This window comes from Chinchilla lanigera, unplaced genomic scaffold, assembly GCF_000276665.1.
Source record: "Chinchilla lanigera isolate Chin_1 unplaced genomic scaffold, ChiLan1.0 scaffold00144, whole genome shotgun sequence".
NCBI classification, from domain to species: Eukaryota; Metazoa; Chordata; class Mammalia; order Rodentia; family Chinchillidae; genus Chinchilla; species Chinchilla lanigera.
In genome coordinates this window covers 1,521,189-1,545,479 of record NW_004955545.1, presented here as the reverse complement: position 1 = coordinate 1,545,479, position 24,291 = coordinate 1,521,189, and the positions used below count along the sequence as shown (strand labels likewise).

General features: G+C 55.0%; 2 protein-coding genes across 10 annotated transcripts in view; one reads left to right on the top strand and one right to left on the bottom strand.

The window, feature by feature from the left end:
• Positions 1–20: 20 nt before the first annotated feature.
• Positions 21–15,554, bottom strand: Dcst1 (DC-STAMP domain containing 1). Of its 3 annotated transcripts, none has more exons than XM_005411560.2 (16): positions 14,659–14,894; positions 14,498–14,568; positions 12,265–12,437; positions 9,368–9,496; positions 8,930–9,069; positions 8,032–8,248; positions 7,791–7,934; positions 6,953–7,074; positions 6,544–6,701; positions 4,336–4,435; positions 4,127–4,222; positions 3,912–4,038; positions 3,524–3,640; positions 2,961–3,011; positions 2,745–2,873; positions 21–592 (listed from the first exon to the last, which is right to left on the bottom strand). In XM_005411560.2, exons 2-16 carry the CDS (start codon positions 14,530–14,532, stop codon positions 114–116), a joined length of 2,217 nt encoding a protein of 738 aa, XP_005411617.1. In that variant the 5' UTR covers positions 14,533–14,568; positions 14,659–14,894; the 3' UTR covers positions 21–113. The 3 variants fall into 3 exon arrangements, with proteins under 3 accessions (XP_005411617.1, XP_005411623.1, XP_005411619.1); XM_005411562.2 differs by lacking the exon at positions 12,265–12,437 and adding an exon at positions 15,291–15,554 and having other exon boundaries at positions 275–592; positions 2,745–2,858; positions 2,961–3,103; positions 14,494–14,568; positions 14,659–14,784; XM_005411566.1 differs by lacking the exons at positions 12,265–12,437; positions 14,659–14,894 and having other exon boundaries at positions 14,498–14,543.
• A 60-nt stretch (positions 15,555–15,614) lies between these two features.
• The window catches only part of Dcst2 (DC-STAMP domain containing 2), a 10,949-nt gene continuing 2,272 nt past the window's right edge, over positions 15,615–24,291 (top strand). The window contains exons 1-15 of one of the 7 annotated variants that reach the window (XM_013508302.1): positions 15,615–15,743; positions 15,891–15,933; positions 16,050–16,220; positions 16,482–16,583; positions 16,740–16,937; positions 17,117–17,182; positions 17,604–17,817; positions 17,930–18,087; positions 18,394–18,558; positions 20,139–20,306; positions 20,408–20,508; positions 21,171–21,301; positions 21,620–21,747; positions 22,066–22,159; positions 22,236–22,376. In XM_013508302.1, coding sequence (XP_013363756.1) covers positions 15,678–15,743; positions 15,891–15,933; positions 16,050–16,220; positions 16,482–16,583; positions 16,740–16,937; positions 17,117–17,182; positions 17,604–17,817; positions 17,930–18,087; positions 18,394–18,558; positions 20,139–20,306; positions 20,408–20,508; positions 21,171–21,301; positions 21,620–21,747; positions 22,066–22,159; positions 22,236–22,376 — 1,946 coding nt within the window. In that variant the 5' untranslated portion in view covers positions 15,615–15,677. Of the gene's footprint in view, positions 15,934–16,049; positions 16,221–16,481; positions 16,584–16,739; positions 16,938–17,116; positions 17,183–17,603; positions 17,818–17,929; positions 18,088–18,393; positions 18,559–20,138; positions 20,307–20,407; positions 20,509–21,170; positions 21,302–21,619; positions 21,748–22,065; positions 22,160–22,235; positions 22,377–24,291 lie in introns of all 7 variants that reach the window. The other 6 variants (XM_013508303.1, XM_013508299.1, XM_005411539.2 and 3 more) reach the window with 6 other exon arrangements.

Sequence of the window (24,291 nt, the reverse complement as noted above, 5' to 3'; positions counted from 1 at the left end):
CCCGCAGCGGCCCGGCCCCGGAGCCGCGCTCCACCCCGCCGCGCTCCGCCCCCGGAAAGGCCCGCCCCTGGGTCCTAAAGTCTTTTCCCGCGGCTCCTCCCACGCGGTGCGCCTCAGCTAGGCTGCGGGGAGCTGGGTCCGATCGGCTTGGGCGTCGCGCCTTGCCTGCCTTCGCCCGGTGTCCGCACCCTTCCCTGGGAGCCTCGCTGCCTTCCCGCCCAAGCGGAGGAAGCTCTCGGGCAGCGCCCGGCCCACCCCCGATCCCCACGAAGCACAGGCGGCAGGGGCGAACAAGGCGCTTTATTAAGCGTGTAGCAGAGCGGGAAGCGGGCCCAGCCCTTCACTCCGCGTAGGTGGTGTCGTCGTTGCTGTCGCTGAAGGCGGAAGAGGAGAGCTCCTCGCGAGGCGTGCAGACCGGGCACTGCTGCCGCATGTCGTCCCAGCACGACCGGCAGTACACGGCCTGGCAGTCTGGCGTCGGGCACACGTGGGACTCGGTCGTCTCGGGGGCCTGGCACACCACGCAGCGCCGGCGCAGCCAGCGGCGCAGCACCGGGCAGCGGCGGTGCAGGGTGTCCACCAGGTGGTGGCGCTGTTGAAGATGGGGTGGGTGATTAGCGCCTGTTAGCGACAGGCGGAAAGCACAAACTACCAGGGGCGCTGGACAGCACTTATTGTCTTAAGTCCCCAGACATGACAATGCCCATAAGTCATTGATGACAGGGGTGCTATGGGTTCTGAGCCTCCTCCCACTCTCCCTCGGTGGTGATCAGCGTGGGAGGCTGCAGCTTCCAGGCCCACCCTGCAGCTAGATCAGCAACAGCTGTCATCTGCGCTTGTAAATCGGCTTGTGTTTCACAGTGAGACTGAGAAGTGAGGCTGTGGACAGAGACAATGACTGACAATGATCATTGTCTCCACCTTGCGGATGAAAAAGGTGAATTCTGGGGCTGGGGATTTAGCTCAGCAGCAAAACGCCTGCCTGGCAAGTGCAAGGTCGTGAGTTCGGTTCCTGGTACCGGAGAAAAACCAAAAAAAAAAAAAAAAAAGGTGAATTCTAAGTCAAACCTGGCCAGCCCCAGATGCCGTGATTCCACATCACTAGCCTTGTTGTCGTTATGTCCCCCCTGCCACCTACCCTCTGTCCACACAATTGCAAGCAACCCTCCTTCAAGGCACTTAGGAGACCCACACTTTCCTGATGAAACTTCAGGGGCCCATTGCCTGCCCAACAAAAGCAGTAACTCCTGGCTTGGTCTTCAGAGCCCTCCACACTCTCTACCACTGAATTCTGCCTTTTCTGCGGCCACTTTCTCCTCGCCTGGCCCTGGCTACTTGGCACTACCTGTGGACTCTGAGTCTTTGTCCATTTTGTTCCCTCGGCTTGGCATGCATGCCCCTCATACTTCTCTCTACGCATTCAAACAGTTTACTTCAGGACTAGGCCAAGGAATCCCAATGTTTTGTTTTTCATTGGACATTCACCCATCCTTTATTGTGTGTCATGAGGATGGAGAGGTCTAGGTTCTGGAGAAAAAGCTAAGCAAACGTGGTACCACTTCTGAGAACTTTGCTAGGTTTGATTAAATATATCGGGCATGGTGGCGCACGCCTGTAATCCCGGCACTCAGGAGGCTGAGGCAGGAGGATTGTTGCGAGTTTGAGGCCAGCCTGGGCTACAAAGTGAGTTCAAGGCCAGCCTGAACTGCATAGTGAGACCCTGTCTCAAAAAGACAAAAAGACAAAAAGAAAAAATAGATTTGATTAAAGGATGGCTGCCATTTGTTCCATTTATAATGTCTAGCCCAGTACTAAGATACTGTAGGTAAATTAACTCAATTCCAAAGACAACCATGTGGGCTGAGGGTGTAGCTCAGTGGGAGAGCTCATGCCTTTCGTGAGGCCCTAGGTTGCATCCCAGCACCATGCACACACATGCACACATACACACACTCACATTTGCAGGCAGATATTGTCATTATCATCTTTTTTTCAGGTGAGGACATGAATGTTTGGAGAGGTGGTCCCTAGCCCAGAAGTGGACAGTGGCAACACACAGATATATAGAACTTTACTATATAACCAACGCCATGAAAGAAAACTTATTTAGTCCTTACAACAAGAAGATGAAGTAGTTGGCCCCGTTTTAGAGAACAGGAAAGACCAGCCGAGGCACAGCAGTTAAAGTGCTTAAGATCATACAGTTGTCACACTAAGAGGAGGAGCAAGGATTCAAACCCAGACCTTCTGGTTCCTAGCTAGAGGGCCTTACAGATCAGTCCAATCTCCCCATGCTTCGGAGGAAAAAACCGAGGCCTGGGAGAACCTTGGTTAGGGTCACATAGCTTAACAAGGGAGTGTGGACTGGAACATGGTTCTCCTGACTGTGACTGCACAAAGCCTTCCTGGCCCCAGCCCACCTGCCTCCTTCCCCTCCTCTCAGCTGCCCTGATCTTGCCTGCAGTGCCCTTTGAGAACCTGTAGCTGTGTCATGGGCCCCTTTTGTTTCCTTGGCCAGACTGTATCAAGTCAGTTCTGCTTTCCTCCTGTTCCTTGATGGTCCACTGATTGTCTCAGGCTGAGCTGCACCCTGGGGCACAGAGGGGAACACTGTCCTGAGCTCTGGAGCTGGAGGCCCAGGGCCCCTGGCATGTGTTGGGCCAGACTGAGCTCCAGCAGGCGGGGCCTACAGGTGCATGCCGGGCGATGCCCCTTTCCCACAGTTCGCAGGGGCCTGGACTTACTGGAGCCCTCTGCTGCTGGGCCCGCCTCACGATAGCAGCCCGCCTCAGCTTCGTGAAGGCTGCTCTCTTCCTCAATAGCTCGTTGTAGAGGAACAGGACCCGCTTCTTCTCTCGCTGGGACAGAGAGGACTGTTCAACAGTAGAGACAGTGCCAGGGAGGAAAATGGGGGTGGTAGGAGCTATGTGTGTGCAGGGCGGGACGTTCTGGGGGCACACCTTGGGAAAGTAGAAGGCTGCGATGACCCTCCGGAGCCGGTAGCCAAAAGCCTGGGCCAGGCAGAGACACAGCAGCAGGCCGATGGGGTAAGTGACCTTCCAGTAGGCCCTGGCATCCAGGCCCACGGGCTGGGGCAGGCAGGCTGCTCAAGGGAGCCCTGGCTGAACTCCTAAGCTCCCCAGCCGGAGATGCAGGGTAGACCTTGATTTCCCTGCTGTCCCCCTGCTGGCCTGTTAACCTGCAGAGCTATAGAGCCGGTACTGCAGCCACCAGGCCTTAGGTGGAACACATCTTGGAAATTATCACGGCAGGAGGCTCTGTCGGACAATGCTGCTCTAGAGGGTTTTGACCCTCAGATGCCAAGGCCCCAGCCCCAGCAGTGTGGGTCTTCTCTGACCCAAACTGCTCCCTCATATAGTCTGGGCTGTGATTTCCCCACCTCAAACAGGCCAGGCACTATCTCTCCTTCACCAAGGCCTGCCGCCCCCACCCAACCCTTCCCTTGGACTCCACTAACTCTAGCCTCCAGTACTCAGTTTCTTAAACTTTCAGGGTCACTCACGCATGTTGTTTGATTCCACCCCTGTGTCTGAAGAAGTATTCAGGGCCCCAATGGTCTTCCGAAGAAGCCGGGCAAGCATGGAGTCTCCTTCCACCTTCACCTCCAGTTTATGACTGCCTGGGGCCGGGATGGGGATAGAGGAGTCAGGAGAGAGCTGGCGTTAAGGTGGGCAGGATGTCAGCTGTCGGTGGGGGTCAAGCCACAGAGATAGGAAAACTCAGCTGTATAGGTCTTTCTAGGATTTTGCCAATCCCAACCCCTCCCTGTCTGAAGGTAAAGGGGTAGCTGTAGTTCCCCGGTGAGAGCTGTCTGGTTGCTGGGCTGAGACTGGACCCTGGGGAGGGCAGGGAGGGCTGTCACAGGAAGGGGAGCAGGAGAGGAGACTCACTCTGGAAGGAGTACTGCAGGAAGGAGTGTTGGCGGATGGTATCAAAGACCGAGTAGAGGGCCCAGTCGAGCCCACACAGCACCAGCAGAAGCAGCAGGACGGGCAGCGTCTCCAGGAGCTCCCGTGCCTGCAAGAGAACCCCGGTGCTCTGGGCTTGCCACCCTCAGAGTCACGCCTGCCGTTGTGCCCCAGGCCTGCTGCCCACACTTCCTCACCAAGCTGCTCATTTCCGAGGCCTGGATGGTGGGCTTGCAGGGGAAGATGAGGCTCTTCTTCTCAGCCTTACGGAGTGGCAGCAGAGTCCGTTTACCCTGAAGAAGAACTGTCCACATAGGGCCTCCCAAGGCCCCCGCCCTCTCCCCTTGGTCCTCCTGGAGCATGAGTCCATAAAATGACGCCCCTAGGCAGAGCTGTGCTCGCTCACCAGCTTCTTCCTGCGCTCATCGATCTGACAGAAGTAGGTGCTGATGTAGATGTTGTCAAAGCGAATGTCCTGGTTATAGCTGTCCATGTAGGAGAAGGACCTGGGAACAGATGGTGGGGATGTCTTCATCTGTCTTGATAGCTGGGCATGGTAGCACACACCTATAATCCCAGCACTTGGGAGGCTGAGGCAGGAGGATTGTTGTGAATTTGAGACCAGCCTGGGCTACAAAGTGAGCTCAAGGCCAACCTGAACTGCATAGTGAGACCCTGTCTCGAAAAGACAAAAAACAATCAAACAAAAAAACAAAAAAAAAATCTCTCTTGGTAGGAACTGCTCACTCAACCCAGCCATCAGGCTCTTGGGGCACAAGGCCAACCAGGATTCACTGCACACCCCATGTCTAAGGGGCAGTGCCAGGCAATGGTGACAAGGGCCCAAGAGCCCACCCCTGCCTTCCAGCTGTGTGGTGGAAGTGCTGGATGTAAGGGGATGGGCCCTTGCGAGTGGTTGTGGATGGAGGCATGAGGCCAAGGCTAGGAAACCTCTTCAGACCTCAGGAATCTCCCCCTATGCTCTGACTCCCACTTTGCCCCTCCAGTCCGGGCCTTTAGGCTGTACCTACAGCACATGGGGCAAGGGGATCAGGCAAAACTCACCCCAAGCCACCATCTCCCGCCTCCCCAACAGCCCTGCCCCTCCACTGAGCGTGAGAGTGGTGTGTGTGTGTGTGTGTGTGTGTGTGTATAGCTATCTTCCATGTGTTCCCCAAAGTCCCACATAATGCTTTCGTTTCCTAAGGAAAAATGTTAATTGTTGGAAATGTGTTGAAAACTGTAAAAATACATTAAATAAACTCTGTAAAGTGTGAAACATAAGTTCCAACGCTATTGGTTCTGGGACCCTGTAAAAATCTACATCTCTGTGAGATAGAAATAACCCGGAATGCAAAGACAGACTGGGAGCGCCCCCTTGTGGAGAGACCTACTGCTGTCGTGCTAAGGCTTCCTGCCGCCCTTGTCCCTTCACTGAGTCCCTTCACCTTACCCAGGCGGCAAAGCCTGGAAGTAGGTTTGGACTCCATGACTCCTTCCTTCCCACTCCAAGCTAGCTCTGCTGCACTTTCCCCCTTCCTCCGTCCATCTCCGCCCTACCACAGCCAGGCTAACTCTGAGCTAGCCAGGCCTCCTTGCTTCCCATGGGCCACAGCCCATCTTGTAACTACCTCAGGTCAGGGCCTCCCTGCAGGGCTTTCCAAATCCTTCTGGTCATGCCCACTTTGGCCCACTCTACCCTGTCTCTCTCTCCACCCTGCAGATGCCAAGATCCTTGCCCAAGATACCACCCTTCCTTTTCTTGACTGTGGAGCCCCACTGGGCCTTTTGGAACCTGGGTCTGGCTGTCCCAGGGGTGCCGCCTCAGCTCCACACCTGTCCTGATGGCCAGTCCATAGCGTGGCTCTTGGACGCCTCTGTCTGTGGGTGTCTCCCTCATCCCCAACTAGACCAAGAGTATCTTGTGGGCAGGAGTGTGTTTCCTTCCTCGTTCTCCTCCCACAAGGCACATACAGACCCACTCCCTTGCCCCAGAAACAGGAGCCGACTGACCAAGGGCCCTGTGGCTGCCCTGGCCCAGCCCCTATCTGGCACTTGGGGTGGAAATGGCATGAAGACAGAGACTCAGGGGTTCAGAAAGTCAACGGGGAAATGAGAACAGAGTGAGGCCCAGGCGGCCCAGCTGGACGCCAGGCTGGGTGGAGTTGAGAACTTTGTTCTAAATGGAAGGAAAGTATCTGCCAACACAGCAGGCAGGAGGGAATGAAAGCAAAATTGAATGATAAAAATGGCACAAAGTCAGAGCCAAGGGGAATATGAAGGGCAAGAAAAAATCAAAAGTCAAAGCTAAATGTGAAAAAAAGTATGAGGATAAAGGCTGGAAGGAGGTAGATAAATGGAGACCGTTGCCCTTTTAAGATTATGGGAACATGAGTAACGTTTCTTCCAACAAAATGTCCATGCGCCCTGTAACTTTATGTAAAAAACAAACCCAACTTAATAAAAAGGTCAAGTTAAAGGCAAATTAGCTTTCACATTCAGAGCTGGTGATCGGGTCTGCACTCTGTCTTCCAGGCTTTCTCAGGGCGGGCCACCCCTGTGAGGGCAGGGGCAGGGGTAGGGGCAGGGCTGCGGGTGTGGGGGTGCAGCTCACGCTCGGAGGACCAGCAGGAAGGTGCAGGACAGCAGTGCATGCAACAGCCCGAGGACCCACTCCAGCTGGGCCTCCTGCCGCTCCACGTAGTCCCGCACCTCGGTGCTCACGTGCTCCCAGGTCGTGTTGAGGCCCAGCACCCCAGCCTGCTTCTCCTCCTGGGAGACACATGGGTGTACTCAGGCACCAGACTGGGCATCCCATTCATGTCCCCAGGTCCCCAGGACCTTCAGAAGGTGTCACTCTGTCTGCTGACCACCCTGTGTGCTAGTCCTGCTCCCTGCACCTACACTACCTCCCACCTGGCTCGCCATTCCACCCACAGGCTGGGTGATCTCCCCCACACCCTCCTTGTCCCTAATGCCATCCTCCTCTCCCTACCTTCCCCTCACCCCACCAGTGCCCCTACCTTGATGTCAATATTGGCTGAAAATTCTCCATCCAGGCCATGAATAGACTGATTGAGGGAATCATAGGTCTGCCCAAAGTTGCCCTCCACCGGGATACGGCTGCGGCACCAAACCTCCATCACTGGGGACAGTTGGGCCAGGTCAGGGCTTCTGCCTGGAGGGCTGCGTGTGCTCCTGGGAGGCTCCTCATCTCGCTATTTTTCTCCCCGTAATACTGGGGATGGAACCCAGGGCCTCTGCAGTGAGCTGCATTCCCAGCCCTTATTTTTTTAAATTTTGAGACAAGGCATTGCTAAATTACTGTTTTCCAGGCTGGGCTCTAACTCACAATTCTAGAGGGCTGGGATTGCAAGCATGTGCCACGAGGTCTGGCTTCATTTGGTCTTCTTGTCTCTCTGGCCGTGACTTTCTACCATAATGACTTCCCCTTGTCACTGTCTCTGCAGTCTTCCTCCCGGAAGCCAGGCCTGATCCCTGCTGTCATTTTTTTCACCTGTCCCTAACCACAAGAAACACTGACGACAGCCAAAATTTATGGAGTGGCTCCCCTGCGTGCCAGCCCCGTTAGTCCCTGCATAAGCATCATCCTCATAATCCTCAGGACCCCTAACGGATAAGTCCCATTACTGTGCCCTCTTTGAGCTGAAGAGATGATGCTCAGAGTTTTGCTTCCGTTCACCAGGGTCACTCGACAGCCATAGATGGTGGCCGCAGGGTGCTGTGTCCACAGAGCCTAAGCCCTCCTGCCAATGGCTTTCCTGCACCACACCTATCGTGGTCCCCGAGGACTTGGCTCCCTAACCCTGGTACACCCCACCCTCTTGCCACTGTGCTGACCCTTGGCAATGCCACAGAAGAACTTAAATTTCATTGGCAGGCAGAGCAAGTGGTTCAGGAGTGGGACCCAGATGCGTTGCATGCACTGTTCATGCTTTCGGTCAAACCACTGATGACAGTTGAGAATAGCCCGGTTCACCACGTCTGTGGGAAGAAGCAAGGGTGTCTGAGGTTTCTGTGCCCCGACCTGGACCCTGGCCCTGGCCTGCCCCACCCTGCCTGCCCAGGGACGCCCCCTCACAGGAGCAGCGCAGCTTGGTCTTCAGCTCGAACATCTTCTGGGTTGACAGGTGGAGCTTAGTGCTGGGGGCCTTCCGGGCCTCTGCACCTTGGGCTGTCCCCTGGGAGTCCATGGCAGTCTCAGGTTCGTAGCCAGCCTCACTGCTCACCTGGGCATCCAGGTCCTTAAAGGCAGTGGAGATGTTCCGAGTCTCTGCTTTCAGTGATTCTTTGCTGCCCTGGGTTGGAGCGGGCAGGGAAGCAAGAAGGGAGGAAAGGGGGAAGAGGGTGCAAGGGAGAAGGATGACTGTTTAGAGCTGCTACCCTCACTCCAGCCTGTTCTCTGCCCATGCCAACCTTTGGGATCTTTCCTGGGCTTATGGGGAGCTGGCCAGAGACACAGCCTCTCCCTTTCAGATCCCCGCCATTCACAGTGTGGGGCCAGTCACCTCTCCCAAGCTGTCACGCTTTCCTCCCAGGCCCTCAGCTCCTCCTTGGACCTCCCATCCCAGATCCTTTCTAATCAGTCAGTGCTTCTCCAGGCCCTTGGATTTCACCCCAGATCACTGTGCCATCTGAACCTTTCCAACTCCCAAAGCCCTCAGCCCCCATCTCCCAACTCCCCGCCTCTCCAATGCACCCCTGCCTGCTGGACCCCAATCCTGGCTTTCAAAGCCTAAGGCGCTTGCTTTCCTATCACCCTCCTTCAGCTGCCCAGGGTACCGCCCACTTGGATATTTGGAAGTGGATGTGGGGTATGTCCCAACCACTGGGGGTGCTCTCCTGGCATTTGGTGCCCGAGGACCAGGCATATTCTGCAAAAAATGCCAGCAGTGTCCCCATTGGGAAAATGCATCCAGGGTTCCAGCTCTTAGCTCAAGTGAACTCAGCCCCAGGAGAGGGACACGTAGGCTCCTGACCAACAGGTCCTTGAACACTGCCCGGAGTGGGGCCGTGGAGATGCGCCAGGTCGCACGGGTGTTGTTGATCTGCAGCTCCACGGTGCAGCCCAGCGATGCTACCACTTCGTTGAGATTGTGCTTCAGATTGGCCACTGGCCCTGGAAGAGGAGGCGGTGGTTACTGCTGTGTAAGGCAAGAACTTCAAACCCTTTCTCTGCATGCAGTGAACACCTTCCAGGATTGTACAACGAGGGGACTGAGTAAGCTTGTGAGAATTCTTTGCATTTAACCCTGGGCTTTTTCCCCTGTATAAACTAAGGAGGCCCAGAGATGGGGAGGAGCTCTCTTTAGGACACAGCAAACTGGAGCAGCTGGGATTAGACCCCTACCTTTTCCACCCGGGGTCACTGCTTCAGGGTGACTAACCAGCACTCAGGGACATGTCGATGCACTCACCTTCATAGATGGCAGCCAAGGCATATCCCAGGACAAAGAGCCTACCCTCTTTGCCCAGCATCTTAGGCACGAGCAGGAGGCTGGCACAGCGGATGTGAGGGGAGGTCCCCCAACCTATGGCCCCCAAACCTGTCAGGAGAGCCCAGGAAGTAGGCAGTGAGGCAAAGCGAAGAAGCTGACACTTATGTTTACCAGAGCCCCCTGCCCCGGCCCCCGCGGGCCCCTCCTCCCTGTAAACAGGACCATCCATTCACACATTCAGCAGCCACTTTCCAAGTTCAACTGTGTGCCAGTCTTTGGACTGGCATGGAGAGATGGCTACGGATGGGAGAGTCATGGCCAGTGCTTGGTGCGTGTGCGTGCATACGTGCGCGTGTATGAGTGTGCAAGTTTGTGTCAGGGAAGGCAGCCAACGCATCCAGGTTGGGTTCATTCTTATCCTAAGTGATGAGGTAAGAGAGTAGGCAAGAGGAAAATTCTAGAAATAGGCACTGCTGCTTGGTGGGGGGGTCCAAGAGGTCAGAGACCACCTTGACCTTCCCAGTGCTCGGACACCTGTGGCACTCAGTCTCCCCGCTCCTGTTAGCCCCAAATCATGTGCTGTTGTATGTTGCAGCAGTTTCGTGATGTCTTCCTGTGGTCTCTGCAAGGAGACAGTGAGCTCCTAGAAGTCGTAACCCAGAGAGAGACAGACAAGTAAACAGATGACTACCACACCATGTGCACGGGGCACCAGGGAGGGGCTTACGGGGAGCCGGGAGCCGAGGCAGGCGTGGGATTTGTGCAGGGAGGGGTGGGGCTGGGAAGGCTGGACAAAGAGCCGGTGTGTCAACCTGGCCCTGAAGATGAGTGAATGTTGTTGGGAAGCGCAGATGGCATCCAGGCCAAAGGAGAGCCGGAGCTGGTCAGGAGGCAGGTGACGCAGCACTGACAAACCCTTTGCTCAAGGATCGCCACAGCAGCTCCCCAGTCCTTGCACTTCCGGCCACCTCACTGTGCTCGAGAGTCCCCATCATCTCTCACTGGGACTAGACTGTTTGCTGTTTTTACGGAACCCAGGAGGGAACCCAGGGCTTTGCCCATGCTAGGCAAGCACTGTACCACTGAACCACACCTCTAGCCCCTGGCCTAGAACTAGTCTCTTTACTTTTTCTCTTGCACTTCAATTTGTACAAAGCAGCCAGAGTGGCCAGGTGTGGAGCCACATTTGTAATCCCAGCACTCCAGGAGGCTGAAGCAGGAGGACTGAAAACTTGAGCCCAGCCCAGGCAACTCAGTGACTCAGTGAGACCCTGCCTCAAAATAATTTGTTCTTAAAAAGGAGCTCAGTGCTCCCTGGGTTTAATCCTCAGTTCTCAGAATAACAAAAAAAAATGGACTGCCACTGCAATTGTGTAAAAGCATAAATCGGGTCACGTCCCTTGCCTGACTCAAATCATCCAGTGACTTGCTACTGTACTTGGTGGATAAAAGACAAACTCCTCTAACAAGGCCCACCTGCAGGTCCTGAGGACCTGGCTGCTGCCCCCTTCTGAAAGCAGGCTCCTCGCCCTTGACCCCCTACATGCACCCCCAGGCCCCGCGGCAGTTCCTGTAGCATGCCAGCCTCTCTTCCACTGCCCTGCCCTGCCGCACCTCAGGCTGCAGGCAGGAGCGCTCCTCCCTGATTCCTGGGCCGAGCGGCTCCACCCAGTCCTACAGGTTTGTGGCCAACCCTGTCTGGTGCCACCCAGCAGTTTTTTCTGCCTTCTCTCTCACTAACACAACTTGGGTTTTGTTCAAGGCCAACAGCCCGGTCCTGCCCCAGCCCTTGGGGGTGAGTCTGGATCTGTCTTAACCAACCATGGTATTACAGGACTTTGGAAGGGACTTGTTTTGTGGTCTTGGCCTTCTGGCCAAAGACTCCAGCTGAGGACAATAGTTGACCAATAGTTGCCCTACATTTTAACAGAACCCCATGGAGCTTTGGGTATCTGTTTTAGGCTGAGCAAAGCAGCAGAAAGTATTTCTCTCCTCTACGCCACCAATTTACAAAAGCAGAACAGAAATGTGGACTTTCTGGAAAAGGGAGCCAAGTGGTTGGCATAGGCAGGCACAGGAGGAGGTCTGTGGGGAGAATGGGTGTCATGTGTCAGTGAGAGACCCCGGGAGCCCGTGCTGCAGAGCCTGCGAGCCACCCCAGCCTTCCCTGCACGGAGCCTGCTTCTCATCAGAGCCGGGCGACGCGTGGCTCCCGTGGCTTTGCAGGCAAGGACGCGTGCATTTTCTCAGGGACAAGTGGGCACTTTGGAAGGCATCAGGTCTGGAGCTGCCTGTGTGCCAGGCAGTCTGCTGGGGTGCGGGGTCCCCAAGGAAGAGGCCATAGCTGCCCGCAGGAGCTAAGAGGCTTTATCTGCCCTCTATGGGAATCCAGGGCTGAGGTCCACAGAGAGCCTCAGAAGGGACAGCCGGGCTGAGTGCCTGCCTCACGGGGAGCACTAGAGGTGCAATCAGAACAACAGCATCGGTGGCTGCAGTCTTCGTCCCTTTTCCTCTCATTCTTCAAATCCCCTTTCTGCCGTCAGAAGAACCAGAAAGGGAAGGGAGTAGAGGAGAAAGCGAGTGAGAGGGTACGGCTTCTCCACAGCTGGGGCTGGAGAGCCGGGTGAGAGGCATCGAGGAGGCAGATGCTGGGGAAAGTGCGAGGTTGGAAGTGGTTGCGGTGGAGACTGGGCCACCTCGCTCCCAAGTAGATCATGATAACTGAAGGAGGCTGGGTCTTCGTGAGGAAAACAGCCAGAAAGCTAAGGGTTTGCGTGGAAGGTGGCAGTGGGGACCACGTGTGAGTACTGTGGCCAGAGAAAGAGCCTCCTGGCCCAAGACTCCAGCTTATTCCCGTAACTGGGGATTCTGCTCACCTGAATCCAGCAGGTTCAGGGAACAGTAGATTGATGCTGCCCTGGCCAGAGATATAAGAGGAAGCCTGCTGAGATTGTAGGGAACATCCCCTGTTCCTTCAGAGGGTGTGATGAAGGGAGGCTCCTTCCTTTCCTTTCTGGTCTTTGACATTTTGTAAGTGAAAATGTGGTGCCTGGAATCCAAATCAAAACAGCACTAGCCAGGCGTGGTAGTGCACACCTGTAATCCCAGCACTTGGGAGGCTGAGGCAGGAAGATCACTGTGAATTCAAGGCCAGCCTGAACTGCATAGCAAGACCCTGTCTCAAACAGACAAAAACAAAGAAAACAAAAACAGCACTGACTCCTTACTCCAGCAAGAATGGTCAGCATCAAGAACAAAAAACAACTGGGGGTTTCTGAGGGAAAGGAACCCTTCTGTGGGAGTATAGACTGGTGCAACCACTAGGGAGATCAGTATGGAGAGTCCTTAAAACACCAAAACTAGAAATTCCATTTGACCCAGCTATACCTCTTCTGGGTATCATCCTGAAAGAGTTAAAGTCATCATGTTACAATGACACATGTATACCCCTGTTTACAGCAGGACAAATCACAATAGCTAAATTATGGAAGCGGCTGATATGTCTATCAAGAGAAGAATGGAAATAACATGTGGTGCTTACACAATGGAATACCTCTGTCATACAGATAAATTTGAGTCATTTGTAGGAAAATGGATGGCTCTTGAGATCATGATAGTAAATGAAATAAATCTAATAGAAAGGGGGCCAAGAAACAGAGGGAAGGAAGAAGGAGGGAAGGGGAAGGGAACATGAAAAGAATTAAGATGTGTTATGTGCTTGCACCAGCTCCCCACGATGAATGCAATCATTATGCTTTGGTGCCAGGAATCGAACTCAGGACCTTGCACTTGCCAAACAAGGTGCTGTGCCCCTGAGCTAGATCCCCAGCCCCGAATGCAATCATTATGTACTGAAAACTCATACTAAAAAAAAGAAAAACAAAAAACAGTCCAGGCATGGTGATACATGCCTATAATCTCAGCATTTGGGAGGCTGAGGCAGGAGGATTGCCATGAGTTCAAGGCCGACACAGGCTACATAGCAAGACCCTGTCTCAAAAAACAAACACAGAAACATCAAAACACCAAAGCAAACACAAAACAGAAAATAAATCAGACACAAGATTAAATATCACATGGTCTCTCTAATATGAGAGACCTAACCTATAAACAATTTAAAGATGAAAATAAAAGAGAGATGGTAAGAAACAGGGAGGGTGACTCTGTAGAGGTGGAAAAAGTATCTGGGGAAGAAGGAAGAGAGGAGAGTGGGGTGAGTAAAATGATCAAGATTCCATATGTATATGTACCAACGTCCCAAGATGAACGCAACTATTACATATTGCAAAGACATACTAAAAAAAAAAAAAAAAAAAAAAAGATGTGATGCTTGGAATTGTTGCAGCCATTTTGTGACCTGAAGAGGAGTGGTTGACAGGCTGCACTGCAGGGGGAGGAGAGAAAAGACAGAAGGAACCTGGTTTTTTTGATGGATTATTGAACTATTGAATTACCAAACTCCAAAACCACTCTACTTTGATTTTTGTTCTATGAGATAATAAATTTGTTCTATGGTTCAACCACTTTTTTAGGTGAGTTTTCTGATCTTGCAGCCAAAGATCTCCATTCAAATCTCATCTTTGACTGGGGAGATAAAGCAGTGGCAGGTGCTTACATCTCCCAGCCCACAAAGTCACCTTCTCTGAGAAGCCTTCCCTAACCGCTCTAGCTAGCCCCAGCCACGTTCTACACATCCCTGGTCATTTTTCATGCCATCTGTCACCATCGGAAATCCTCTCTCTCTCTCGCTCTCCTTCTCCCTCCCTCTTTTTCTCTCTCTGTCTCTCCCTTCTCTGTTTTGTGGTTCTGGGGATGGGATCGAACCCAGGCCCCTGTGCCTGGTAGACAAGAACTCTACCTCCAGACCCAGAGAGGTCAGGAAGGGTGGTGGGATTTGGATTGTGGGGTGCCCCTCAAACTGGGGAGACTCACTGAAGACAAGGCCTCTGCCATCTTAGGCTGGGGCCTCATTCCCCTGGATTTCCCCTAAAGCCCAAGAGGAGGCTGAAGGCACGAGGCGCTGATATGGGGAATGACAGCTCTGACTCCCCCAGGCACCCACGCTCCCCAGGCCTCGCACACCCGGGTCTCGGGCTGGCACTAACCCACCAAGCCGTACAACACCACCATCTTCTGCTCTTCATAGATGTTCATGGGGTTCACCAGGAGCTGAAAGAGACCTGGGGGCCCGGGGTGAAGCTGAAGGTCTATGGCTCGGCCTCAATCCCGCTCCAGCCCCTGTCCCCCCCATCCTTTGCTTCCACACTCACCTATGGCCAGGAGCCCCCCAGTGCCGGCCCCCAGCAGGAAGGCAGTGACAGGGAACTCTCCTGGCTGGCGCCACAGGAACCGGCTGCAGAGCTCAGGCAGCCCCCAGCTCAGAAGTCTCTGCACAGCTGAGAGGTGAGCAGTTAGGCTCACAGCCCTCTGTGCTGGCTGGGTTAGGCTCACTAGGGTTAGGGGCTTGAGGGGGGAAGGGGCTGCGGGAAACTGGAGGATGTTTGGGGTAAGCTGGGGGACCCTGGAGGAGAATAAGGAATCTCAACGAAATGGGACAGGAGTGAGGAAGAGAAGAAGGCCAGGTGTCGTGGTGCACCCTGTAATCCCAGCACTTGGGAGGCTGAGGCTGTGAGTTCGACACCAGCCTGGACTACATAGTGAGTTCAAGGCTAGCCTGAACTAAAAAAGCCAGATAGATGCTGTCTTAAAATATAAAAAGACCCTGTTTCCAAACAAAATAATAGTCAGGTGTGGTGCTGTGGGCCTGCAATCCCAGGGAGTTTGGGGCCAGCCTGAGCTATATACTGAGGCCCTGTCTCTAAAACACATAAAAAAAAAAAAAAAAAAAAAAAGAGGCTGAAAGGAGGGTGTGCTGGGAAGGGCTCTCTGGTGTCCATCTCACTGGTATGGCTTGGTTTCCTTCTTTGCCCTCTTGCTCCACTCTGACGGTGTTTAGCGTCCTGAGGTCTGTTCTGTGGAAACCTCTGTGGTCCCAGAAGTCTCCTCAAGGCTTTCCTTAGAAGTTCCATCCTGGGAGAGAAGGGAGGGGCCATCCTCCCTCACTCCCAGCCCCTGTCCGATCTGTCTTTCAGTCCCTTAGCTCTGAGATGTGGGAGAAGACTGGAGACCCACTCTCCCTCTCCAACCCTCGGAACAGGTAAGGGATTGTGAGACACACACAGCCAAAGCCCTCCGGAATCTCTGGATAGGGTGAGGAATTCCAGGACCTCAGAACCTGGGGCTTCTCCTAGAGACAGGGGCCTCAGTCCCTACAGCCGTGCCCGAAGCTATGGGGGATGTGGTGCTGCCCCTGGAGGCAGAGGAGCCTAGCATGGCCCGGGCCTTGGTCCGCAGTGTGGGTGGCTTCACCCTGGGATTGTCCTTGGCCACGGCCTATGGGCTTCTGGAGCTGCTGGTGGAGGGGCACAGCCCCTGGGGCTGCCTGGTGGGCACCGTCACTTTGGCTGCCTTCCTTAGCCTGGGCATGGGGTTCTCCCGCCAGGTCCGAGCCACTGTCTTTCTGATGCTGCCCCAGGCCTTCTCCAGTGAGCCCGGCTTGAGGGGCGAGGGGCACGTCCTGGGGCAGGTCCTGGGGCAGGTCCCGGGGCAGGGGTAGCTGTCTACAAGGGTCTTGCTGCTATGTTCAGGGCTGTCTCCGCAGGGCATGGCCGGATGTTGCTGCTGGTGGCTGCCTTTGGGGTGGTGCTCCAGGGGCCTTGTGCCAACACTCTGCACAACTTCTCCCTGGCCAGTGAGGCTGTGGCCTGTGGGGCGGAGCTGGCTCTGAACCAGACTGCGGAGGTGCTGGAGCAGGCCAAGCAGCCCCTCGTCAGTAAGCCCCAACTCCATCTCCCACGGGCCCCAGCGTCCCCTCACCCTGCATGGTCTGCAGTGCTTCACCCCATTCCTGTGTCCTAGCCTCCAAGCCCCCAGCCCTGAAAGAGACTTTGGGGCCCAACTAAACCCTTGTGTCCTGGCTCTGCGGTCTCCGCCAGGCTCCCCACCTCCCTCTCCCCTCCCTAGCAGGGGCGATGGCGAGAACTGGCCCTGCAACCTGGAGGAGGCCCCACGGTGTCCCTGCCCCCTCTCACAGGTGCTCTGAACAAGATTAAAGCTATTGCCCGCAAGGCCAAAGTGGTGGCTGACCAGATCCGCAAGTTCTTTCGCTCAATCATGGATGGCGTGAAGCACGTGGGTGAGCTCATGGCCTGGCTGGATTTGGAGGTCTTGGCCCCTACTCCTGTCCCTGACTGCTCTGGCCTCCTGGGTGCTGGCTGATGTTCCCCGCACCCCAGAGAAGGAGGGGCTGTGGGACTCTGTCCCTGGGTACCAGCCCTTCAGCTGTCCCCAGCCAGGGCCCTGAGGAATGTGTGGTATTGGCTCCTCCACATCGGTGACGTCTGCAACTCCGAGCTGGGCAACCCTTACTCAAAGTGTGCGCGGGTTTTTGATGACGCCAAAGACAACTGCATGAAGATCATACCACAAGCCTACCACCTGTGTTACACGCTTGTGCCCTTCAAACTGGTGCTGTGTGGACTCGCCAGCTGTGAGAAAGCCGAGGGCTCATGGCAGGGAGGAGGGAGGGGGTGCGGTGGAGGGGGGTAATGTTGGGGGAACAGGAGGAAGCCAGTAGGAAAACTGGGAAGTCCTGTGAGAAGCGGGTCCCAGAGCGGGCTGGGGCAGCTCTATCTCTGCCCCTCCTCCCAACACTGGTTCGGCTCTCAGTGGTCCAGGTGTTCTGCATCATCCCCAAGTACATCCAGCCCTTCTTGCGAAGGACCATCGGCATCCGTGAGTGGCACCTCCCAGCCCCTGTTAGGCTGTAAACAAAGAAAAGCAGGAAAGGGCCTCACGAGGTTAACCCCATTGATGTCCATGCTGTCCAGATTAGGAAGCTGAGGCCCAGTGAAGGAGAGAGAGGTACCTGAGCAAAGCCAGACTTTAGACCAGGAGCTGAACACAGGACCAGGGCCACCTCCCCCAAGCACAGGACATACAGATAGATCCTTATTTGCCTCTGTCGTGTGCCAGATATAATGCTGAGCGTGTGCGGGCGGTGGTGCTGGTGGAGGTCCCACTCTCTTCCCAGTCCGCAGCAGGCCCAAGCCCTCAGGGTTCTGGCAAACTTTGTGACCCCTGGGCTGTGACAGCCCCTGACGCCTGCAGCTCAGCCCTGCTAACTCTCCCCATTCACATCTCCTGCTGGCCTCAGCTGTGATGAAGCTTATCAACCGAGTCCGTCAGGAGTTTGAGTTTAACATGACAGTCACCCACTACTTCTCCGTGGACCTCAATGCCTCTCGAAGCCTCTCCCAGGTGGCTCTGGACCTCCACGAGGCCATCAGCCTGAAGCTGCACAGCTTCAGGGAGGCCCTAGCTCTGATGGGCTACACCACGCCTCTGCTGCTCTCGCTCCTCTACCTCCAGTGAGGGCTGCAAGGCCAGCTCAGCCTGGCATCCCGGGAGGCTGAGGGCCAGGTGGGGCTCCCCGAGAGCCTGACCCAGGTGCCAGAGGCCTCCTGTGCGCTCTCCCTCTAGAGCCCTGTTTTACCGGTACGCCTACCTGAACTGGGATGATTTCGACAACATCTACATCACCAGCCGCTTCCTGCGCAAGGAGGCTGTGCGCTCCCTGGCAGGGCTGCCCACAGTGCTGCCGCTCAGCGCCCACGAGGCCAGACATTACATCCAGCCTGGTGAGGGCCTGAGGCCAAGGCTCCCTCAAGCCCACGCCTGACCCCAAGTGCTGGGCACAGGCAGGGAAGGTCTTGGAGACTGGCTGGGCCACTGGCTGGACCCAAGGGGCGCTGCCAAGCCTGCACCTCCAGCCACTGAGCCCCTCAGCACTAAGGATTCCCAGGCTTGTTGTCCATGGTCCTCCCAGCCTCTCTTTTCCATCTTCTGCAAAAGCAAACAGGCCCTGGAACACATACCCCATTTGGGATCTGGGCCCAGTGCAGGGGAGGACTGGGGACCATCCTCGGATCACTCTACCTCCCTAGACTCCATCTTCCTGTCCCAATGGGAGCAGATTTTTTACATCCTGGAGTTCTTCGGCCTGATGCGCCACCTTGTCTTCATGTTTCTCCTGGTCTTCCTGGACTATGCTGTCTTCTGGGTGCTCGACTTGGCCCGGTACCAGCTTCAAGGGGAGATAGTGGCCCGCAGTGAGTGCATGCCATGCACGAGTGCACCCCACTCTGGCCTTCCTGATTCTGTATCCTCCCCCGCCTTCTCCTCCTCCCCACACTCTGTCTTGGGGACTACTCAGATGTTCCCATGTCACTGCTACTCAGCCTCTTCCAGCTCTATCTGCCCGGTAATACCTGTACCCAGGTCAAGGTCATGACAATACAGAGCAACTGAGGCCAGGTGTGGTGGGGCATGCCTGTAATCCCAGCACTGGAGAGGCTGAGGCAGAAGGAGCCCTGCGACTTCAAGGGTTACATAGTGAGTTCAAAAACAAACAAACAGACAAACAAAAAAACCCCACAACACAAAAAACCAAACCAAAACAAAACCCCCAGAACAGAGTATAAAGATATCAGCTCTATGTTAGACCAGTCTGTGTTCAAATCCTGGTCTTGCCTGTCCTCTATCAGGCAGTAACTTCAAGCAAGTTGTGTAACCTCTCAGAGCCAGTTTGCTCATCTGAACAATGGGATACCAAAGGGGCAACCTCTCTGGGTCACTGTAAGGACAGGAGACTATATGCTGGGTGCTGCTAGACCATGCTCAAGACTGCCATGGGCCAAGGAACAAAACTAATGTAAAGCTGTGCACCAGAAGTAGGACAGAAAAAATAAAACACAAAACTCTAAGCCCAAAACAAACACCCAATTGGTCCAATGCCTACTACACAGTACACAATGCTGTGTGTGTGTGTGTGTGTGTGTGTGTGTGTGGTAGTGGGGACTGAACTAGGGCCTTCACACTGAACTACATCCCCAGCCCTTTTTAAAAAATCCACCCAGTTTGGTGTCTTTCTTTCTCTCTCCTTCCTTCCTTCCTTCTTCCTTCTTCCTTCCTTCTCCTTCCTTCTTCCTTCCTTCTCCTTCCTTCTTTCTTCCCTCCTTCCCTCCCTCCCTCTTTCTTTCTTTCTTTCTTTCTTTCTTTCTTTCTTTCTTTCTTTCTTTCTTTCTTTCCTTCCTTTCCTTCCTTCTTTCCTTTCTTTCAAGACAGGGTCTTGTTATGCAGTTCAGTCTGGTGTTGAACTCATTAGGTAGCTGAGGCTGGCCTCAAACTCATAGCAATCCTCCTGCCTTAGCCTCCCCAGTGCTGGCATTACAGGTGTGCACCATTTTGCCCAGCCCCAGCCCTTTTTTAAAATTTTGAGACAGGATCTCTGTAAATTGCCTAGGGGCAATTTAAACAAACTTTTGATCCTCCTGCCTCAGCCTCCCAAGTAGCCATAATTACAGGCATGTACCACCACGCCTGACTCACCAATGCCTTAACATAAAGTGTTTCTGGGCAGTGTGGGGTGGAGTGAATCTCAGATCTGGTGGCCTGGCCAGGCAGCCCGGACACCAGTGCTGCCCAGCTAGATCAGGGAGCCAGTCAGAGAGTCCAGAACTGAGGTCAGGCCTTGGGGCACCCCAAGGGTGCTTGGGCATCAGAGGCTTCTGGTGAGAGTATGGGCCATGCCTATGACCTGGATGGCCCGCCTTCCACAGACGTGCTCATTTTATGTGGAGTGGAACGGGCACCTATCATGTGCGCTCCTTACCCAGTGTCTTTGTACCAGGCCCCGTGTTAGTGACCATAACCGTGGAAGGGACAGGATACACAGGGAATATTTACCGTGACCTGGTGTCAGCTTTCGATGTCCTGCAGCAAGGCAATGTCAGCATCTTGTCCCGGCGCTGCCTCCTGCAGCCCTCAGAGCCAGACTCCACCAGTTACATAGTCATCGGTATGGCCACAGCTCCAGGGCCCTGGGGGCCGGGAGCAGGTGGGAGGGCTGCGGCCAGCAGGAGGGCCTGCAGCAGTGCTCACTGGACCTCTGTGCTCCAGGCGCCATGTACGGCCTGTGCTTCTTTGTCACTCTGTGTGGTGGTTATGTCAGCCGGCTCCGGCGGGTCATCTGTGCCTCCTACTACCCATCCCGTGAACAGGTGAGGGGGCCCTGGCCATATCAGTCCCTGTCGTGCCCCAGGTGCCGAGCTTGGCTGTCTTGGCTTTGGGGAGCTCAGAAGACTTTGGCAGCTGAGTCCTCTCTCCTCTGGTTGAACCCCAAAGCAAGCGACCTGAACTGCAGGTCTCTGGGGCCCAGATGGGCCTGGGGGAAGTGGTGCCACTTGGGGCAGGGCTTCCTGACACAAAGCTCACCTCCAAAGTCTTGAGAAAACCAGAGAGGACAGGAGCAGTATCGGCATGTTGGGGCTTGGAGGGAAACTCACCCTCTGTCTACTCATTTGCTAATCACGTACTGAGCATCTACCATAGCCTATCACTGTGCCAGTCACCGAGGATGCCAGGACGAACCACATAGGCTGGGGCTCATCTCAAGGCAGGCCAGGTTGTCTTTTAAGGAGACATTATACTTTTTAAAAAGAACTTATATTAAGGAACAAATAAAGTGGTATGGAAATCCAGAGGAGGGAGTGAGTAATTCCACCCAGGGAGGCCCAGAAGACTTCCCAGAGGTGAGGTCATTTGAGGCAAGCCTGGAGGGATTTGTAGGAGTTGGATAGAAGAAAAGCAGGGAGGGATGCAGAGGCAAGCCTGGCAGACCATACAGGGTCAGGTGGGACTTGTCCCTGATTTCCCCCATCAGGAAAGGATCTCCTACCTCTATAACGTGCTTCTAAGCCGCCGAACTAACCTGCAGGCCAACCTGCAACGAGCGGTGAGGCGCCGGGCAGCTGACCAGGGTCACGTGAGTGCCCCCCAGGAGCTGGCCATCTGGTGAGCCAACTGTCTTTCCCCAGGGGGTGTGGCAAGAGTAGATAGAAAAAGAGCCAGGGGTCAGAGGGGCCACTGTCCTCTTTAGGTGACCAGAGGCTTGGTTAAGGAGGGTGCCCATTCCACACCCTTTGAGGCAGAATTCAGGATGAAAATTGTTAGGAGTGGGAGTGAGGAGAAGAAGGAAGACAGGGCAATAGAGCAGGTGCTGCCAGAGGCGGAGAGATGGAGGTTAGGCTGCAGGAAATCTTCTGATCTTTCTGAGGCTGATGCTGGTGTGGATTAGACTGGCTGGCCCTTGTGTGTGATGCCTCTTCTCAGGTGCCCATGGCTGAGACCATTTATCAGGCAGTTTCAGTCGCACCAGCCCTACTGCTTGGGCTGTGGGCAGCCTCCAGAGAAAGGGGACCTGGAGAGCTTTGTGTTCTGCAGTACGCCAGGGTGCCAAGGTGAGCCGTGAGACCACCAGGGCAGATCCCTTCCTTGATGGCACTCACCATATCTGCATATGACCATCAGCCTCTCCTTACCTCGCTTTTTGTCCCTTCCCTTCATGGATATGCATACTTTCACCTGCATGAGGCCCTCGGGTAGCCCATCTCCTCCCTGCTCTCCTTGGTTTTCTGGCTGTGAACAGGATTTCTATGCAAGGGGCACTGCAGCAGCGCAAGGCTGGTCCCTCCAGGGGTGGGCCTGGGAAGGAGGGGCTGGAAAGCAGGGAGGCGGGGGTTGTAACTCAAGTTCCCCTTCTCTCCTGCCTTCTACAGGTCGCTACTGCCAGGACTGCTACCGCCTCCTAGGCAACACCTGCTCTGTGTGCGCCACTCCCCTCTCCTATCAGGGGGACCTGGACATAGAGCTGTGAGTCTTTCAGTGACTGTAGTCTGTAGGGGCAGTGGGAGCAGCCTTTGCAGTCTCTGAGATGAGGCTTCTCCAGGGACTCCAGTGAGGAGGAGGGCCCCCAGATATGGCTGGCTGCGGCTGGAAGGAGGGCCACTGAGGAGGAACCAATCCTGCAGCAACAGCTCCACGTAGCGCTGGACAGCAGCCACTCGGAGCCGTCCAGCTCTGGGTCCAGGTGAGGGGATGCAGGAGCTGGTGCCTGGGGATCGGAAGCGAGTCTGACACATTCACAGCGGGCTTTGTGGTTGCTGGACCTGAGCTAGGGCTGAGCACAGATGTGAGACGGGGGAAGGAACAGAGGTTTACTCAGTGCCCACTTTGGGTCTGCACCCCACCTGCCAGGGCTCACTGTCCAAGGAGGAGAGTGACATCACACACATAGCACTTGTGTTGAGAGCACCCACATAAAGGAGAGAGGTACTCTTGGAGGGGGGGTGTTAATGAACGCTTCGGAGAAGAAAGGAAAAACATGCTTGCTTTTGTGGCAACCTGAGTGTTGTCAGGCTAAGTGGAGGGGGAGGCCTGTGGGAGTTTGGAGAAAGAGTCAGGAAGGTAAGAAAGACCTGGGGTGTGTAGGGAGTTGTGTGTTTGGGCAGAGACCTCTGAGAATGTTGGGAGATGAGGCTGAAGTCAAGGCAAGGAGAGACAGAGGCCTTACTTGCTATTTGAAAATCAGGTTGGAAAGTGAAATATTCACTTTTTTAAGACCATAAGCTGAGAAGGCAAGGTGCAAGCTGGGCAGAGGCTGACACAGTCTGGGAGAGGGTGGTGGTAGCCTGCGGCTGCAAGTCCTGAGATAGACTGGGATCCGTGCTCGGGACTCGGCAGGTGTGGGGGCTCTGGGTAGAGGGTAGAAAGGGCTGGCCCAGTTGAAGACTATGAAGTGTCTGCAGGGCATAGCTGGAAAGGAGCAAGGCTGGGGCTGCAGGTGTCTCTTCTGGGGTTGTCGACACCCACACTGTAAGAGGATGAGCTAGGTCATTCTGATGAAGGGCACAGCAGCAAAGAAGGGGATGAGGGTCAAACCCTGCAGAGCTCATCACAAACCTAAGAGGGAGGGGAGGCGCTCACGAAAGCAGAAGAGCAGAGCTCACGGGTGTGGCCTGTGGGGACTCTTCATACGCCACGAAGGCCCAAACCAGATCAGGGCAGGTTGAGGGGTGACTGGGAGAGAGGACCCAGAAAGAGGGGAAGTGTGCCCTGCCTCACAGCTGCCAGAAGTTTGAGAATTCCTTTAAAATGCTATCTGTTGTAGCTACAAACAGGAAGCCTGATGATGAAGAGAGTTACAGAGGAGTAGCTTGCAAGGGACCCAGCATTAACAGATGTTTCCATACCCAGGACAGGAAGTGGACAGGAACAGCACTGACTAGACAGGGGGGCTCTAAGCCAGGTGGACAAGGTGGCCCTAAACAGGCACAGGCCCAGGCACGGCCGAGGCGGAGGGGAGAAGAGGTCCTCAGGCAGAGCTGAGCCTCTCTTTCCTTGGGGGAGTGGAAGGCTGGGGCACCAGCAGAGAAAGAAGCAGGTGGCTGTGAGTGGCATAAAGGTCTCAGGAGTGGGTGGTGGAGGCTGAAATACCTGCCGTGGGCAATGTGCTAAGAAGTCACCTGGGGAGTGAAGGGACTTCCAGGTAATGTCAGAAAAGCCTAGCGATGTTGAAAACCCTAACCTGTAACACCTGCTCCAGTGTCCCTGCTTATTCTTTGGCTAATGTGGCAATGACTAGGATTTGAGGGCTGAGGGCTTTTTTCTGGGCCGGTCAAGGAAAGAATGAGATGAGAAGTGTGGTGTCTTCAGCTGATTGAGATGACTGCCCTTGAAGCCAAGACCCAGGGCAGTCCCAGGGCCATGCCATAGTGAGATGTTAGGACAGGGCTGTGGCCAAGAAGGGAGCTGGCAGGGCGGAGGGCAGGGAGCTCTGGGATGAGTCTGCCGAGTGGCTGAGGCTGAGGGGGATATTTGACCAGCAGAGGCTGAGGCGAAGGTCACTGGGGCCAAGGCCATAAGGATTGAAAGCCTAAGGCTGGGTGTGGTGGCGCACGCCTGTAATCCCAGCACTCGAGAGGCTGAGGCAGGAGGATCGTTGC

What these genes read in the sequence shown, in the direction of transcription:
- Dcst1 (XM_005411560.2), bottom strand. Translation starts at nt 14,532, where the DNA reads ATGAAGAGCAGAAGATGGTGGTGTTGTACGGCTTG. An exon ending in ATGAGCGCAGGAAGAAGCTG is followed by an intron (nt 4,223 to 4,335) that starts GTGAGCGAGCAC and finishes GTTCTTCTTCAG; the next exon opens with GGTAAACGGACTCTGCTGCC. An exon ending in CCTGCAGTACTCCTTCCAGA is followed by an intron (nt 3,641 to 3,911) that starts GTGAGTCTCCTC and finishes TCCCGGCCCCAG; the next exon opens with GCAGTCATAAACTGGAGGTG.